This window comes from Hoplias malabaricus, chromosome 1, assembly GCF_029633855.1.
Source record: "Hoplias malabaricus isolate fHopMal1 chromosome 1, fHopMal1.hap1, whole genome shotgun sequence".
In the NCBI taxonomy this organism is placed as follows: Eukaryota; Metazoa; Chordata; class Actinopteri; order Characiformes; family Erythrinidae; genus Hoplias; species Hoplias malabaricus.
This window is the reverse complement of record NC_089800.1, coordinates 55151711-55169602: the sequence shown is the minus strand read 5'-3', so window position 1 is coordinate 55169602 and position 17892 is coordinate 55151711. Positions and strand designations below refer to the sequence as shown.

At 43.9% G+C, this 17892-nt stretch overlaps 1 protein-coding gene and 1 long non-coding RNA gene across 7 annotated transcripts in view; both read left to right on the top strand.

Moving 5' to 3' along the window:
• The first annotated feature begins 1220 nt into the window (after nt 1-1220).
• On the top strand, nt 1221-2051 carry LOC136693009 (uncharacterized). Its single transcript, XR_010802047.1, has 3 exons — nt 1221-1278; nt 1386-1467; nt 1560-2051. It is a non-coding gene; the product is annotated as an uncharacterized lncRNA (long non-coding RNA).
• Nucleotides 2052-2439: 388 nt separating this feature from the next.
• The window catches only part of qkia (QKI, KH domain containing, RNA binding a), a 92867-nt gene continuing 77414 nt past the window's right edge, over nt 2440-17892 (top strand). For 2 of the 6 annotated variants that reach the window (XM_066666777.1, XM_066666772.1), the window contains exon 1: nt 2442-2985. In XM_066666777.1, coding sequence (XP_066522874.1) covers nt 2841-2985 — 145 coding nt within the window. In that variant the 5' untranslated portion in view covers nt 2442-2840. Of the gene's footprint in view, nt 2986-17892 lie in introns of all 6 variants that reach the window. The other 4 variants (XM_066666773.1, XM_066666774.1, XM_066666775.1 and 1 more) reach the window with 4 other exon arrangements.

Below are 17892 nucleotides of genomic sequence, written 5' to 3'. Positions count from 1 at the left end.
GCAACTTTAAATACACTTATTTAAAATGACATGATTTAAAACTTGTTGCAGAATATTAATAAGTCTGAGTTTTACTTCTAAGACAAATAGAGAAGTCCATACATAGAAATATAATCTCAGTATGTGCCTCATACCTGCGCTGTGTTGCTTTCAGAGGTGAGAAGGTGTAAATGAGTCTGTACTGGGGCAGATACAGCAGCCTGGAGATGTGATTTGTCGTTTTGGTTTGTTGTGACGCGTTTTGGTGCGTTTTGTTTTGTCACTGTGTGAAAACAAGCTAAACTTGAAGAGGGGAAAAGGCTGCAAGTTTACAACAATCTTCTGAACTGAATCAGAGCACACTCTTAGTGCCTCCATCCAAACTGTCTCTCACTCTCACTCTCTGTCTGTCTCTCTCTCTCTCTCTCTCTCTCTCTCACTCTCATCTGGAGGTTTTTAGACAACGGAGAGACTCCAAACGCTGAAACCAACCGAAATGAGGATGTTGCTCTATTCCTGCTCCATAAGGGGGTAACACTGACTTATTTTTGCTGTTACAGTTACATTACTTAAGGTGGATCTGACTCTAAATTCAGGAGAGCGCTAACTGCATGAAAGTAAACACAGAGCAAACGTGCTACAGAACTGAACAGCTCGAGTTACGCATGAGTTTCTGTGGGAATTCAAACAGTGAATAAACACTTACAGACAATTTACACTTCAGACACAAACAAGATACAGTCACTTCTTACTCACACGCAATGCTCCACATTAAAAGATACAGTCGCTTCTTACTCACACGCACCGCTCCACCTTAAAAGATGCAGTTGCTGCTTACTCACACGCACTGCTCCACATTAAAAGATACAGTCGTTTCTTACTCACACGCACTGCTCCACCTTAAAAGATGCAGTTGCTGCTTACTCACACACACTGCTCCACCTTAAAAGATACAGTCGCTTCTTTCACACAAACCGCTCCACCTTAAAAGATAGTCACTTCTTACTCACACGCACTGCTCCACATTAAAAGATACAGTCACTTCTTACTCACACACACTGCTCCACATTAAAAGATACAGTCGCTTCTTACTCACACACGCAGCTCCACCTTAAAAGATACAGATCTTCTGAATGAACATAAAAATGGGGGAGAGATTGTTTTGCTGTGAAAACAAGAGTTCTCCATAATCATCTGTGTAGCCTTTAAATTCAGAGTTGCCCACAGGAGACTCGTTACAATGCCCAGGAAATGACCCCCAGCAGAAGCACAACAGAGCCACACGTCAGAGACAGACAGGTATTCTTTTTATCAGACGCTGCTGATTCTCTCATTTCAAACTCTTCCAGGTATCCGACCGATACTTGTGATAAGGTAAGATTTACTTTTGTTGACTCTCTATGCAGATCGTGTTTGCGCAAGTAATGATGCACATCAGAACGTCTGTTCCACTCTCAGCTCTGCCTCCGCAGGTTTCTTAGGAATCAGGTGAATAAATAGGTTTACAGTGTGTTTGTGTGTGGTGTTTAACTGAAATTCTGAATTTAAACATTCTCTGCTCTTTTCTGCTCATTTTACAGAACCCTACCCCTGTGTGTTGTATTAACATCACAGTCTCATTTTCTTCAACAAAAAGAACCTAGAAATGAAGCTGTTTGAAAATGAAGAGTTTATCGGGCTCCATCAGGAAAAAGCTGCAGAAGACTGTGATGAGTTTGTTCTGTTCTTGGGGATAATACTGTGTCCAAAAGTCTGTGTGAGTGTGGGTTTAGAACATTTACAGATGTAGTCAGTGTCAGAGATCTGGAGGTTGTGGGTTCAAGTCCTGCTCCGGGTGACTGTCTGTGAGGAGTGTGGTGTGTTCTTCCTGTGTCTGCGTGGGTTTCCTCCGGGTGCTCCGGTTTCCTCCCACACTCCAAAAACACACGTTAGTAGGTGGACTGGAGACTCAAAAGTGTCTGTAGGTGTGAGGGTGTGAGTGAATGTGTTGCCCTGTGAAGAACTGGCGCCCCCTCCAGGGTGTGTTACCACCTTGCGCCCAGTGATTCCGGGTAGAATCCGCACCCACCGCTGCCCTGAACTGGATAAGGGTTACAGACAATGAATGAATGAATAATGATTTATGTGTATTTTAAATTTTAATTACTAATTTTTCTCATTAAACATTTAATGTTTAATTATTATTTCTTCAGTATTTAATGTTTTATTTGTTTGTTTGATCAGTTTTTAATTGCTTGTTGGTATTGTATGAGAACTAATGCTGCTTTGTTTTTGACTGAGCTGCAATATTACTCTCTTCAGTCTCCTCTAATCTGATTGGCTCTGGTGTGTGTATGTCACTGGAGGCCTCCGTCTATTGGCTCGCACCCCGCTGGATGGTGGACTTTTCTCGGCGTCTGTTGGTCCTTAAGTGCAGGGCCTCAGCCAATCAGTGCGCGCTGTGTGTGAGTAGGCGGGGCCGAAGTGTTCGGGCACGGCGCCGCGAGCTCGGCGCAACTCAGTCACGAGGAGAGCGCGGCGAGAGCGCGGCGAGAGCGCGAGCCACAGATCGTCCGACACGCGGGGAGAGCGAGAGCGCGCCACACACACACCGAGAGAGAGAGAGAGAGGTTTGAAAAGCCTTTTAAAGTGCGGTCAGTTAGAAGCGGCACTTTTTGGTTCAGTTCTTTGAAGAGTAACGCACTTTTCCAGCAGAGCGCGGGAGTCGGGAGCTGCGGCGGAGACGTTCTGGGCTGTGTTTATTTTCCGCTCCTGTTCTTTGTTTCTCTCGCGGAGAGGAGCCCGTGTGCGTGGAGCGAGCGAGCGAGCGAGTGAGAGAGAGAGTGTGTGCGAGTGTGTGAGCGCTCGGATCCGCCGCAGAGATGATGGTGGGGGAGATGGAGGTGAAGGAGAGGCCGAGGCCGAGTCCTGATTACCTGATGCAGCTCCTGAACGAAAAGAAGCTGATGAGCAGTTTACCGAACCTCTGCGGAATCTTCACTCACCTGGAGAGACTCCTGGACGAAGGTAAAGACCAACAGCACCCCCGTTTTACCCATAATCACCCGCGGAAGGTCGGTAGTTCTCCTGAAAGCGTGTTTGTGGGAGAGCGCTGAAAGGTGTTAAATCGACGGTGAAAACTTTCAGAGCGGACCCCGTGGACTTTTACTACGATTCACACAGAAACGGAGACTTTTCCGTCTGATATTTGCCCTATTTTAAAAGAATCTCCCTTTCCTCGCACTGCAGGCGTCTAAAGGCAGAAGCCAAAAAGTTAGTTTTCCCCTCAGTTACCTTAGCATAGCTTAGCACTCCGCTAACTTCGAAAAAACTACCAAAACTACAAAAAAAGTCTGAAATGTGAGCTTTTCCAAAGGAGCTTCAGCTGCTGATCGAGCTCAAACTGTTGTTTTTTGCGTGTTTTCCCAGATTACTCAGAGTTGTGGCCGTATCTAAGCTCGCAGCAGAGTTTGGTAATCTTTCCTGCTAACTAGCCTCTAACTTCCACTTTCTCTGCTCATTTTGCTCTTATTTCGCTTCTGTGAGTTTGCAACAGACTCGCCGTGTGTCCCTTCGCCCTGAAGAGTCATCTCTGACCATTTCTTAGGGTTTTGTGGCTGGGGATATTAGAGCAGACCTCAAACAAATGAAGGGATTGTTCCCCAGATTAAGGGCATTTTTGTGCTTCTCCTCGCTGAAGGAATTTGGAGCAAAAGTCTGTGTGTTGCAATGCGCCCTGAGGGCTTTGTGTGCTCAAAGCCATGGACAAAGGCAGGAATGGCCTCGTTTTGCCTCATTTTGATTGCATTAAATGTACAAAGTAATGCTTTATCCCGGGAATTGGGAAGACACGGGCAACTTGATGCAGAAGGAAGTGGTAACTGAATGTAATCGACGAAGGAGGAGTATTTTCACACACATCAGCTGCGGATGAGGGGCTGAGCTGTGTGTATTAGTAATTTTATAAAGACACGTCCTTATACAGTCAGGTTTACACTGCATTTTTAATGCACACCACAGCGTTGTAAAATGGCGTGAGGTGGTCTCTCCATCGATCATAGGAGCTTTTCCTCAGTGCATATGTTCCAGTTCCTGTCTTAAATCCTAGGGGATTTGTGTCACTCTTTTGTGAGTGCATCAAAGTCCCATTGCAGTTTGTGCTGATATCCAGACACAACTGTGCATTCATTCCATGTGTGTTTACAAGCGCCAGTGTTCTTTTCTAACTTGGGAACTAACTTGTCTCCCTTTAAGACGAGTGCATGAATATTCATGGACAGCTGAGTCCTTTCAGTTGGTGATTTATTTATTTATTTATTTTACTTTTTATTATTTTTATTAGGTACTACCCGCTCTTATTCACCTGCCTCTAAACTTCAGTTTCTGAAGTGATTTGTTTATAAAATGACTTTATAGTTAGATTTTAAACCGTGTTGACCATTTCCACCTCACCTTTTATTTCAGGATTGCACACACGCTGCTTTATTTTTGTGTAAACAGGTGACACTAGAGCATGCCGCCTCCCCCCAGGTGTCCTTTAGATCGCTCCTGGGCTTCAGATTGACCCCAAAAATATCACCAGGCTGCCCTTCTTTCTGTGAAAGCTATATCAGCCGCACGTTGGAGGGGATCAGCTTTGGTTGCCGTACGGCTGCGGTTTCTGAACGCCAGCCCTGTGTCATTTTCTGTGTGAATTTTATTCTTGTTCTAAAATTGTGGCAGGGCCAGATGAACATGATTGCTGAGAACTGGTTTAGTTTGTGGAACCGGGCACATACCTTTATGCTTTACACTCGGGTGATAAGTTTAAGGCTTGTGTTTTGTTTCTTGGAACAGGACGGTGTGGTGTCGTTTATGACGGTGTCTCACCACCATCTTTAGGAACTGAGAATAGAGGTTCTTTTCCGCTGCAGGGTCCCTGCTCGACTCTACTCTGCTTTTCTGCTTTCCCATTCGGTAAATTTGGTTCTGGACGCCGGTTCTTGTTTAGTGGTTCAGAGTGCTGATTGTCCACAGAGAGTCGTCATTCTATGTCATGACTCACGACGGCAGCTCGTAAAATTACGCCGTGGTCTTTTGAAGAGGTTCAAACGCTCCTTGGATCGGTGGCTGACGAAAGAATCCAGCGAGAGCTGGACGCTGCAACAAGGAAAGAACAAACTCTACTGATCTGTCTGAACTGATGATGGAGCTGTGTTCAGTCCCAAACAACAACAACAACAACACGCCAATACACCATGAGTAAACACCGCTTAACGTTACCGCCGCCGTTGTTGTGGTTTCCAAAGCCCACTGTTCCCCTTAGAGATGGGGTCCAGGAAAAAAAGCTGTTTGTATACTGTATTAAAGGTTCTGTTTAGGTCCAATTTACTTGCCTAGGACTCCTTTCTTTTACCATTTTCTTAATGTAATATTTGATGGCAGTTCAGCTGGATTTAAATGTGTCAGATGGTGTCTGGGGGGCCTTATTTGAGACAGGATGAGAGTTCTCATGCAGCTGTTCCTTTTAGCAGCAAACAATGAGCTCTTGGTTCCTACCACGTGTGAGGAGCCATTCTGTGGTGTGTTGACTTACACTTTGGACGTAGGGAGGGTGTGATTGGTGCCCCTCGCACTCAAATTTAAGAACATGGTTTTTCACTTTTAGCTAAATGTGATGCAGTATATCACCACTGTCTAATTGAAACTGTGTGTGCAGCTGTCCTTCACTGTGTGTAAATCTCATGATGAATGACCAATAGAAACTCTCCAAAACTACTCTGAATAACATCAGTTTACATTGATTTTCACTGAAATCTCAGAAGGTTATTTCCCTCCTGTAAAGTTACTGTTTTGGAGAAATGTGTTTTTTCGTACAGTGATGAAGTATGGTTTGTTTGGCAGGTGTTGTATTTCTCGTTAATAAACCCAGGGAATTAAAAACCATGCACTTAAACCTTCACATGCCAGATTTGTCAGTGATTTACACTCTTCCCTTTAACGCTACCTTACAGCTGGGGGGTAAATCACTGCCGTTTGTGGCCTCATTTGCATATTGGTTTGTCTGTGTAAACGGAGGCAGTGGTTTGTCAACAGGCCGTGTCTGTGTAACTAAAGACCAGTGAGGTTTACCTGTAGAACAAACAAAACGAGAAAATGACAATGTGAAGGTGTGTGTGTGAGAGAGAGAGAAGGCCTTCTCTCTCTCTGCCCTGTAATTTAGCCGTGATTCAGCTGCTGTCTGGAGCTTTTCGAGTGGCCATTTGCTCGCTGTGACCCAGCAGCTGCTCGGGGCTGGTGTTGGGCCAGATCTAACGGCGCCGAAATCACTTCACCACTCGCTGCTGCTGGAATTCAGGCTCCTGAGCTTAAAACACACTCCGATCCGACTGGAATAATGTCTCTGGAGCAGAACGCAGGCCATAGTTTTCACTCTGACTTTTCAAACCTGGGGTTTTCAGAAAATACCAAAAGAAAAGGGACTTGTCTGGTTTTGTTCCAGGGTTATTGTTCTTCACCGTCGTGGTGTAGGATTTTAACTCCACTGTGTTTTATAAAGATATTGATATAGAGCAGTGTTTCTTTACGACGGCATTGTGCCGCTTCTGAAGAAGAACGTGAAGTAAACAAGGTTTACTCCTTTATTTTTTTTTTTCACATACACATTTTAAGACCTCGCGATAAACTCCAGCTGCACAGATAAGTCTCTCACTCTTTCTCTTGTCTATTTCTCTTTTCTTTCTCTGTCCCTCTCCCCCCTCCCTCTTTCTCCCTCAAACTGTTAACTGTCATTTTGACAGCTGTACGCATGCGCACAAAGCCCCCCCCCCCCCCCCCCCCCCCCCCACCCACACACACACACACACACACACACACACACAGTGGTTAAGTCAAAGTTATGAGTGGTGTGTGTTTCTCCATGGTGAAAGAAAGTTGACACCTTGTGCAGTCTCTGCCCTGACCTCCACAAACTGCAGCTGCTTGTGGCTCTGCATTTAGCTCAACATACGTGTGTGTGTTAGAGGTCACCCTGTGTCTTTCAGAATGTAGCAACTTTAGCATTGAGCTAAGGCAGTATTCAGATTTAATTGTGTGTTGTAGAGATGATAACTTATGCCCCAGCTCCAGTCTATTTTAATAGAGGTTTATATAGCTGTATTACTTAAGACCAACACCAGACCCCTCCTTTAGACTGATTTCTCAGTTAGCTGGATTGTTTTAGCCCAGTAGACTTCCACAGTAGACTTCAGTTGGGTTGCTGAAGCGTAAAGAGTTCCTGAAGCCCCTCTGAATATCGAATGCCCTTGAATTTCTGTCTTTGCAGAGAACTGGGACAATCTCTCTCTCTCTCTCTCTCTCTCTCAAGACTTTCTAGAGTCTCAATGTAGGAAAGTAATACGAGTTTAAAGCAACAGTAAGTAATATTTTTACTTTAAAATTACAGCTTCAAAATCATCATGATTCTCCACTGAGCTGTTACAGCTACTCCATGCTCAGCACTGCAGAAATTTTATTATGCAACTTTTTTTTGTAAGAGGGCAACAAACAATAATTACTCTGCTGCAACAGTAGGGGGAGCCCAGGAGCATAAATAAGAACATACCTGATCATGCCTAAGTTTTCACAAATGATTCCCGAGATTTTCCGAAGTTGTTCTTATACATATGTAGCACAGCTGGAGAGGGAGCCTGTGCGGCCTGTGGTTCAGGCAGGGGGCGGAGCTTGTGCAGCATGGAATGTGGATCACTGATGTCTCCTTAAGTTACATTACTCCTAGTTCATGGTCCAGCGCAAGCTGTGTTCTGGAATATGGGTCAGTAAGTGGATCGACTCTGTTCAATATCCAAGATGTGACGTGGGATCAGACCGGGCCCATCTCTACTGTCTGAGCAAGAACCTGTCGTACCGGGCCGTAAATGCTGAGGGAAGAGTCGAGCTGATGATCCGAGTGTGTGTTGTGATGTGGAGGGTAGAGGAGCCTCAGGCTCAGATAGCCTGCAGCAGTGTGTTTTACACACACACACACACACGCACCTTCTTTATAATCTCCTCACCCGTTCTAGAAACCTCCCTAGACGCCACTTACATGGCGGAATTTAATTAACTCCCTCCGTCGGAGGAGCTGGATATTGAACGTCCCCCTCTCTGTCGCCTTCTCCTTTTTGTTTTTCTTTTTTTTTTCTTGTTGTCTTTCTTTCTCTTTCACTCGGCTCTCTCTCTCACTCCCTTTCCCTTATCCTTGTTTTTATTTTGCTCTCCTCTCATTAGTCCATCTTTTTCTTTCACTGCCATTCACTCTGTCCATGTATCTCTTTTTTTTATTTTCTTTCTTCTCTCTCTAATCATTTTCTCTTCCATCATTTTCTTTCTTTTATTCTTGTTTCTATATTTCTCTCCCCCTTTCCTACTTCTTTCACTGCCATTCTCTCTCTCTGTGGTCTATAATAAATTGGATGGCAGGGTTAGAGCGGGGACTAGAGATGTGTCACAAGAACCAATACTTCAGTACCAAGTCTATACCAAAAATGATACGGTCCTTACGTTTCACAGATCCACGAGGTCACCATGAGGCTACATGCTAATAACAAGAGAAAGCTGAAACAACACCAACACGAGGAACTAAATTGCACCTTTTTTTCTGGAAAAAGCCTTTTTTAGTAAAGTGTTAGTGTAGACATGCTGTGGTTTCATTGGTTTATTTGTTGTTGTGGTATCGAGAATGGCATTATTTTAGTGTCATTGATACGGACGCTTACATTTCTGGTGACATCCCTCGCAGGGACACGCTCTTTATATATTTCATTATTTTCTCTCGCTCTCGTTTGTGTGCTGGCAGTTTGGTGTATGTATGAGAGTTATCAGATGCCACTCTGCTGCTCTCCACCCCCCACTAAATACTTGTGTGTGTGTGTGTGTGTGTGTTGGGCCCCTGTTGTGTGTGTCCCTGATAAAGCTGTCTCTGTGTTGCAATGTGGTCTGATATCAGGGGTTTCCCTTCATTAAATGCAGGGGCTCCTTATCTCACACAGGCCTGCCCAGCATGCTGTCTCTCTTGCTCTCTCTCTCACACAGACACACACACACACACACACACTCACACTCACACAGTTTTGTTTGCTTGTTTGTTTTGACAGAATCGGCTGTAAGAAAATTACACAGTTTTCTGGCTGTAGTTTCAGTGTAAAGCTGCCTGATGTGGTAAAACTGCATGTTGTTACCGTGTTACTGCTGCTGCGTGTTGTAATTTGAACTCATTGCGACACACTGTTGTTCTTAGTTTTTCATCTGAAACTAAGGAAAGTAAAGGCGACTTCAGAGGTTTTTCAGTGCAATACAACAGTTCAGCTATAAACAGTAATTCAGGGCTGGCGTGAGAGTTCATCGTTGAGAAACTAACAGCCTCAGGTTTCTTTACAGATGTGGTGATAGGAACCAGGTCCATTGTGTTCACTCCCCAGAAATCACAGTTCAACTAGGGCTGGATACGGCTGTGTAACGGTAACCCTGTCTACCGTGGGGTTTAAAATGTGGACGATATCTCAGAATGAGGGCAGTATTTATGACGTGTGTGTGCCAAGTTAATTCATGTACATTTAAGAAAACCACAGGGTTCTTCAGATGGATGGAGAATGTGCTGTAGATGGTTCTATACAATGCCTTTTAGAGGAAAAAAATAAAAAAAGCAGTTCCTCTGTTACGATGTCAAGCTTCTTCAGGGTTCTGTACAGATCCGTGTTTTTTAAGTGTGAGCAACAGAAGAACTGCTGTATAAGAACCCTTTCTAAAAGGTGCTATAGAGAACCATCTATAGTTTCTGTTCACTTCCCTATATATATATATGTGTGTGTGTGAGAGAGAGAGAGAACTGCCCCCGATCACAAGTGAGTGTGAGAGTTCACTTCCCCAATCACAAGTGTGTGTGTGTTCACTGCTACAGCTGGGGTAAATACTGAGGTCAAATTTCATTGTTCTCCTCCACAGTGACCACAGCACTCGTTCACATCTGGTTCTATTCAGTTCTGAGAGTGACTCTGACTCAGACGCTGCTGTAGAACAGAGTGTTTCGCCCCAAACCGCCCTCGATGGCTTTGTTTACTCTTTAACTGCTCACTTCAGAGCCCCCCCACCCTGTTCTGGAAAGGCTTTACACCAGATGTTGGACTGGGTCTGTGCTGGTTCCACGTCGCTCGAGCCGTAGAGCCTCAGTGAGGTCTGCTGCTGATGTTGGAGTAGATTAGTTGTGGATCACAGACTGGACCAGAGATGGATTCACATCTGAACAGATGGGGTTCTGCGTTCTATCTGTGGGTCTGAGACGATTTAGTGTTTCCTAATGCATTTCACAACAGGCCGATGTCAGGATGTTGCAATGGGTTCTGACCTCTTTCTTTCTTTCTCTCTCTCTCACACACACACACACACACACACACACACACTCTGACACTCGCTCCTCTGGAGAAGGAAACCACGCCCGGCTGAGACGGAAAGATTGGCGCAGTGTGCTTTTAGAGAAGAAACTCTTTACACACTCTCTATTTAGACTCTGTGTGGTGCCCTTTCATTAATTTAAATGAGGTTTTCAGAAGCAGTTTCTGAGCAGAATGTTTATACACATCTGCCCCAGCAAACACGCTTATTACACCCCCCCCCCCTTTAAAACTCACTCTCACACACACTCACTCACTCAGGGCGGGGCACTTTTGAGGAATCCAATGTTTTGAATGAATGTGGTTTTATTTTCAATAAAAATGCTTTTTAAACTAATTAAAGCAACAGTAGGTAGGATTTTTACCTTAAAATTACAGCTTCAAAATTGTGATGCTCCACTGTGCTGTAACAGAGAGAACAGAACTTCTCTTCTTAGAGCTCTGCACTGCAGAAACTGCACTATGTAACTTGTGGATGAGGGTAGGAAATCATCCCCTTTCCCTTTTGATTTCAAGACAGTGCTTTTTAATGTGAATAACTCTCTGCAACTCCAGGGGGTGCCCAGGGGCAGAATGTCAAACATTACTTAGTGTTCCTTTAAATCAGTACATGGTTGAGTCCAACCCCCAGGGAAAGTAGAATATAGAATATAATGGAAGGAGTAGATTGTGTTTAGCAAATTTTAGAGTTTGAAAATCTCTCCAATTGTGATTTTAATACAAAATTGACAAATTCCTCAACTGAAGCCTCACTCTTCACTCCTCCTGCTTCCCCCCTCTACATTCCTCAGCTTCCTTGGAATTGCTCGTCTCTCTCTCTCTCTCTCTCTCTCGCTCGCTCGCTCGCTCGCTCTTACTGGAAACAGTATATTCACTGTAGCAGTTCCAGTGTGTAATTCCACAAATCAGTTTGTTCCTCTGTTTCCTATCACTGTGTAAAAGATACGTAATGCTTCATATTTTCCTGCTCATAAAGGAACTTTGTGCCTCTGATTTATTAACTTTGTCAGATCACATGCTTTACATTCCACTAAGCCACAGTAACTCTAAGAATTCTAGTTGTGTGTGAACAGTCATACTTAAGACGGCGGGAACCCGATGTTGCTTTGACCTTGAGGAGTGACGTCTCTCTCTGAGTGTGTTGTGGTTTTGTTTTAACTCAAAAGAGAAATGATCTCTCCTCTCCTGTTTGTTTGTCTGTCTTCACTCTTTCACATTTATTTTCACTTTCTCTGCCCTTCTTTCTTGTCCTCCCTCTTTGTCCACTTCACGTCCCTGTGGTTTCTCCAGACCGTGTCCATGTCTGATCGTTTATAGATGATGTTAACTCCTCAAGGAGACACAGGTACTGTAGACATGCCTTTAGCTGTAGCTGTTATAGTCGCTGTTTGCAGATTTTTGGCAACAACGAGTCATTTGATGGCAGATTGTATATTTTATTACATCAGTGTACAGCGTTTTATTTTTTGTCAGCAATGTGTTTCAGTATGAGGCTCACGCTAGGGCTTCAACTCAATAGTCACACACTATTATTTCACTGTTTATGCCATTAATGTTTGACCTGTCATAGTCATTATGTTGTAGTTGACGTTTTGCGCCAAAAATAATTGCGATAAACAATATAATTGTCACATTTGGAGCAGCAGGTAGTGTCTCTGTTACAGCTCCAGGGTCTCGCTCCGGGTGACTGTCTGTGAGGAGTGTGGTGTGTTCTCCCTGTGTCTGCGTGGGTTTCCTCCGGGTGACTGTCTGTGAGGAGTGTGGTGTGGGTTTCCTCCGGGTGCTCCGGTTTCCTCCCACAGTCCAAAAACACACGCTGGTAGGTGAATTGGAGACTCAAAAGTGTCCGTAGGGGTGTGTGTGTGTGTGTCGCCCTGTGAAGGACTGGCGCCCCCTCCAGTGTGTGTTCCTGCCTTGCACCCAGTGATTCTGGGTAGGCTCTGGACCCACTGCCACCCCAAACTGGATAAGGGTTACAGACAATGAATGAATGAATATTACTGTTAAGATTATTTTATGCCACTGATGTAATGAAAACAGCATGCAATTCAACCGCCCCCCCTTTAAGATCAGTGAGCTTATAATTCTGTTAAGAATATTCAGACTTTGGAATTGGAAAATACGGAGCCCCTAAAGGGACTGGGGGAAAAATAAAAAGGCTATTGATTTTGCATTCCCTCGCAAACACAATTACATTCCTTCGCAATTGTGCATATATACATATATAAAAAATTATATATGTATTTATTTATCTCTACTAACACAGTTTCATTGCCAGTGCAATTCGTTCATACATCTGTAAGGAACAGCCTAACATCAGAGGAAGTTGTGAACCTCAAGTTTAAATGCGTTCGGTAGCACCTTGAAAATGCTAGTCAGAACGACGTAGCTCCACATATCTCCATAGTAACAGGTGTTTGAGACGTAGGCGGCTTTGTGAAAGTAAGTAAAAGTGTGGACGGCTGGGTTTTTATTATTGTTATTGACTGAGGTAGGAGTCAAGCTAAGAATCTTAACGAAAAACCTTTACCAAGCAAAGTCTCTCGCAAAATTCCGGTCATTCAATAACAAGATGGAGGGTGTAAGGCAGTGGCTCAACACAGATCTCAGGGCACGCTGCGGACTGATTTTTACTCAGTGCGTTGACTCCAGACGTGGCTGTGGAGCTCGCGAGCCGGTCGCTACACCATGCATTTCGTTTTATCTGGGAACTCTGTTTTTTAAAGCTGCAATAAAAACAGGATACCATTTTCTGCCAAAACTGACTTTTACACACATTACTCCAGTACACTACCAATAGCTACACATTTATTTAGGTGTTCACTCTCCATTCTGTAACACTGTTTGGAAACACATAATCAACAGCAAGCACAGTACTACGGAGCCAAATTAATAGTTTTTTTTAAATAATCTTTTTTTTTTATTTTTCCCCCCAGTCTCTTTAGGGGCTCCGTAGGAATATAAATAATGTTTAAACATCCAAAATAAATTAAACATAAATAAAATGAAACCACTGTTTACAAACAAACCCACACACCATCTCCAGAGAGAGAGAGAGAGAGCATATAAACTTGTAATGTCCCAAACTGCTTTGTTTCATTGTTATCTGTGATTATTGATTTTATGTTGATATCAAAGAGTAGGTTGCAACCATTGAATTGTAGCGTTCATAATTCCACCAGAAGCAGGGTCATAAAAACAGTCAAAGAATTAAATCCCACTGCCACCTAAACGCTGAGCTCTTCCAGAACATTAGAGCTGTGTTTTATTCTGTGTGATGAGCTCTTGCCTCTCGTTCTTGTTAAGCTGTAGCTCGAGGCCGGTATTGTGCATTGCGACCATTTTTAATAGCAAGTGTAAATGTTTAATGATGAAGCTCTGTGCTATTAAATCTAGGTTTTGCTTCGGTAGCAGTGTCTTCCTTACAGCATTCAACTGAACATCCAGTATCACCGCTCTGAGAAGACTGAGCCTGGACAGTTATTTATAGACATTTCTAATGAATGATGGGGTTTTCTGAGCATGTGGTGAAAATCTGAACTAAATGATGAAGTCATGTTAAAACTGCAGGATTCATTACAGTAAGAACAGGCTTAGGACGTGAAATGCTGGATTATGGTCATAATAAAATCCCTGTTTTCAGATAGACTTTCTAAAAATCTGCCTTGGCGTTCATTTTGTTTTGTCTCTTCCAACTTTACATACGTCTGAAGGTAAATCCTTCCATGTGTTGCGTTTTTGGTGAAGGTTCCTGACGTTTTACCAAATCTCCCACCTTTATTGAGAACTTTATAAACTCAGAGGAGCTCGCGGACGGCAGTGTTCGGGTCTGAAGCTGTGATCATGTGCAGGGAAGCTCTGAGTGAGTGGATTTGGGGGTTTCAGTAATTTATCTTGGTATTACCCCCACCCCCTGATCTGAATCAGCAGACTCCCACAGAACGGGGTCTTTCCTAATTCATTTACTACTTTTTTTTTTTTTGCCACCCATTTTACTGAATTGTTGTAGCAGCTTCAATAAATGCAGTGCAGTTTTGCTGTTCTTTAATTATGATTATTATTTTAAATAAATACACAAGTAAGAAAAAGGGGAAGTAGTGTAATGGAAATAAACGGTTTATTGCTGTTGAATTTGAGAGAGATGGTGCTCTCGTTGACGGCAGAGCTGTGTATATTTCAGCAGAACAGACATCGTTTGTGGAACAGATTAAATGCTAATAGTTTTATCTCCTCTTTATTGCTTCTTGTCCTGGGGCCTCTCTGTTTGTCTGTTTTGAGATCAGTCCTCATCCTTCTCACATTTCTCTTCATTTGAGGACATTTTCTCATCTGTTGAACTTTATTTTCTCTCTTTTTTTGGTCAGTAGTTTTTTCAAACACACACGTTTTTTTCTATTCTCTAGTTTTCTCTCTCTCTCTCTCTCTCTCTCCCTCTCTCTCAGATCTTCTGAGTGCTACATTTCTAAAGTAATTAACATAAACATCAGTAGGATGAAATGAAAGTGAGTGAATTTAAAATAGAAACTGAACAATAGCAGATGAGTTATTCACAGGGTCATTAATCAGTGAAAGGAGAAAGTGCTGAAGGAACTTGAGTTTCTCTCTGACTCTGAGCAGTTTTCCTGCGCTCCTCCAGAGAGACGCTGCTGATTGGTTTAATGGGTGTCGAATATTTGGAGGCTGTTCCCCTGCATCGTGTCTGGGTGTGATCGGGTCTCGTAATCTCCACCGCTGTGAATGCTTCCTTATAGTTTTTTGTGCTTATAGTTGGTGTTCATATTACGGAGCTGACGGTTTATTGTATCAGGGCCTTATTTCAGATATTATCTGTATTCTGTTCTGATTCGTGCTGTAGTTTTCTGTTCAAAACTCAAACCCTCTGCTTCCACAATTCAGCAGTTTTAAAACCTAATCTGTGAGTGCAATGTCTGCTGTTTTGGACGGAAAGTGCGTGTGTGTGTGCGTGCGAATGGTCTGTTACAGCAGCAGTGTTTTTGGAGCCAGTATAAGACCATTGTGCTTTGTTCGGAGGTCAGTGTGTTAGTGTGTCTCCACAAAACTGAATCAACTCCTCATACGCTCTGATGGGATGGAGGGATAGAAAAATGGAAAAGATGGGGGAGGAACAGAGAGAAAAAGGGAAAGAGGAAGACAACTGTAAAGGGAGGAGTTAGAGAGAATGGAGAGTGAAAGGCATGTAAAAATGAGGGGGTGGAGAGAGGGAGAGAGGGATGGGGAGATGAATGGTGAATTTACTGAATGAGGTCACCCTGCCGGCAGTGGAGGGGGACAGTCAGCATGGTGTTTCACATAATGGAGGCTTCTGTGTTAACAGCCCCCCCACCACCACCACCCCATACACACACATGACTGTGAACTGAAGCACAGACATGTGGAGTTTTATTGACGGTGATGCAGCTCGGTGAATATGATCATGTTCATATGATACACTAACCTGGAATGAGACTTTTTATATACACACACACACACACACACTGACCAAACTAGCCAAGCATTTGGATGACTAAGTACACTCATCACTGTCCAAACAAAAAACATGCATCAGATTTTCTCTCCATTTTTAAACTTTCCCTCTCCAAACGAAAACAGCTGCATTCTCAGGACAGTCCAGTAGGGGGCCATCATACCTCTTTAAGAGAGACATCAAAACACCACGAAGCATGAGAGAAGCATGAGAGGTTTAATCCCAAATCACTCCATGCTCCCTCTGTAGTGCACTACACACGTCCTGAAACGACTGAATCTAGATGTTAACAGTGTGTTAATAATCTGTGTGAATCCGAACTCTAGTGCTGTCTGTGTGTGTGCAGTGTAGTTTCAGACAGACAGACGTGCTGTGTGACGTCAGTTCAGAAGATCAGTTTTCCTCGTCCACACGAGAACAGAGACCACGGCGTCTCCACACACCTCCGCCTCGGAGAGAGTTTAGAAAAACCTCTGTTTAGTCAGTGACGTACACCCTTAGTTTTATTTAAATATCCGTGTCCATGTGGATGGGACTGAGACCCTCACCCCTAGGTGACACAGAGGGGGGCAGATGAGGGGTAGGGGCAAAGGGAGCAAATGGGTTTCACCCCAGGATTCTCTACAACGAAGAATTTGTCACCAAAGCTGCCTGTATTTACAGCTCACGGATTTAACGGCGTGCACCGTTTGAAGAATTGAGTGACAGCGCTGAATAAACACAGCCGCCGTTATCAGTTCAGCTCTAATAACATCATAAACTGAGATTAAAGGATTATGTGACAGGTGGGTGATTAGTGGATCTGTAAACGAGAGTGAGCAGTTTGTCAGGTGAGATAGCACCTGTCCAGGTGTGTTTTCTTCAGCGCCTCGTCTTTGGGAGGTTTGATTGCAGCCGTGCGGCCGGCGCCGTCACCCACAGCTGGAGCCGTTAGCTTTGTTCTTCAGCACCTCTACCAAACACAATTTATTCTTTCTCTCTCTCTCTCCCTCAATCACAGGGTCTGTCTGAATGGAGCACTTTCGCGTTTCAGAGGAGGGTGTTAAACTGCCTGTCAGAGCCAGTACAGCGTCTGTTTTCTGCTTGTTAAATGTGACGTTTTGCCGGACCCATTCGCACCTTTGGTCCCATCTCTTACATTCACCAGGCTCATGTTTATGGTTTGAATAAAGCTGAATATCTCAATCAATTCTGTGATCTTGGTTCAGAGGCTCATTAAAAGGAATAAATTAATAAAAGGAATAAACATAAAATGAAGCAAACGTATCTTTTGCCAGCACTGTTTGCTCATTCGCAGTTCATTCTGATCTGTGTGATCTGAGCCCCGCCTCTGGGAGAGAGAGCCGCTGCCGCTCTGTCTCTGGGGGCAGAGGGATCGCGGAGAGAGACGGCTCCCGCTCGTGGTCGGTCCCGGTGTTCTAATATGTTGTACTATTGATTATCTGATATAAAATAGCTAGATTTGTTTTGATTCTTTATAATATTTCTCTAGAGGTTCTGAAAAGTCACTAAATCTAGCAGCAAAATCACTAACTGGTCTGAACAGAGCAGCAGTTTGGACCCGGACGTGACGTTTCACAAGTGGGTAGAGCACACTCCCTGCCTCTCTCTCTCTGCCCCTCACCCTTCTTTTTCTTTTTCCTTTGAAGACCAGTTCTGACATTAAAGGCCTGTAACAGGCCCTGTCTGTTTGCATTAGCCAATGAGAGTTTGCCCTCTCTCTTTCTCTGTCGGTCTTGTTTTTTCCTTTTCTTTCTCTGTTTCGTATGCACCGACTCTCACAGACCCCTCTGGCTTCATTCTCGCTGTATCCATCCTTCCATCCTTCTCCTAGGTTAAGGCGATCAGTGCTTTAAACCCGTAAGCAGGCGGAGAGACATGAGTCATGGTGGAGACACAGAGAGAGAGAGAGAGAGAGACACACACAGAGCGAGAGAGTGATTGAGGTTTTGGCATTGTGACCTGCTTCTGCCAGATCTGCAATCATAGTTCTGTCATCTGTTTACTAAGCCTACACACTAATGTTTTAACTCCTTTACACAC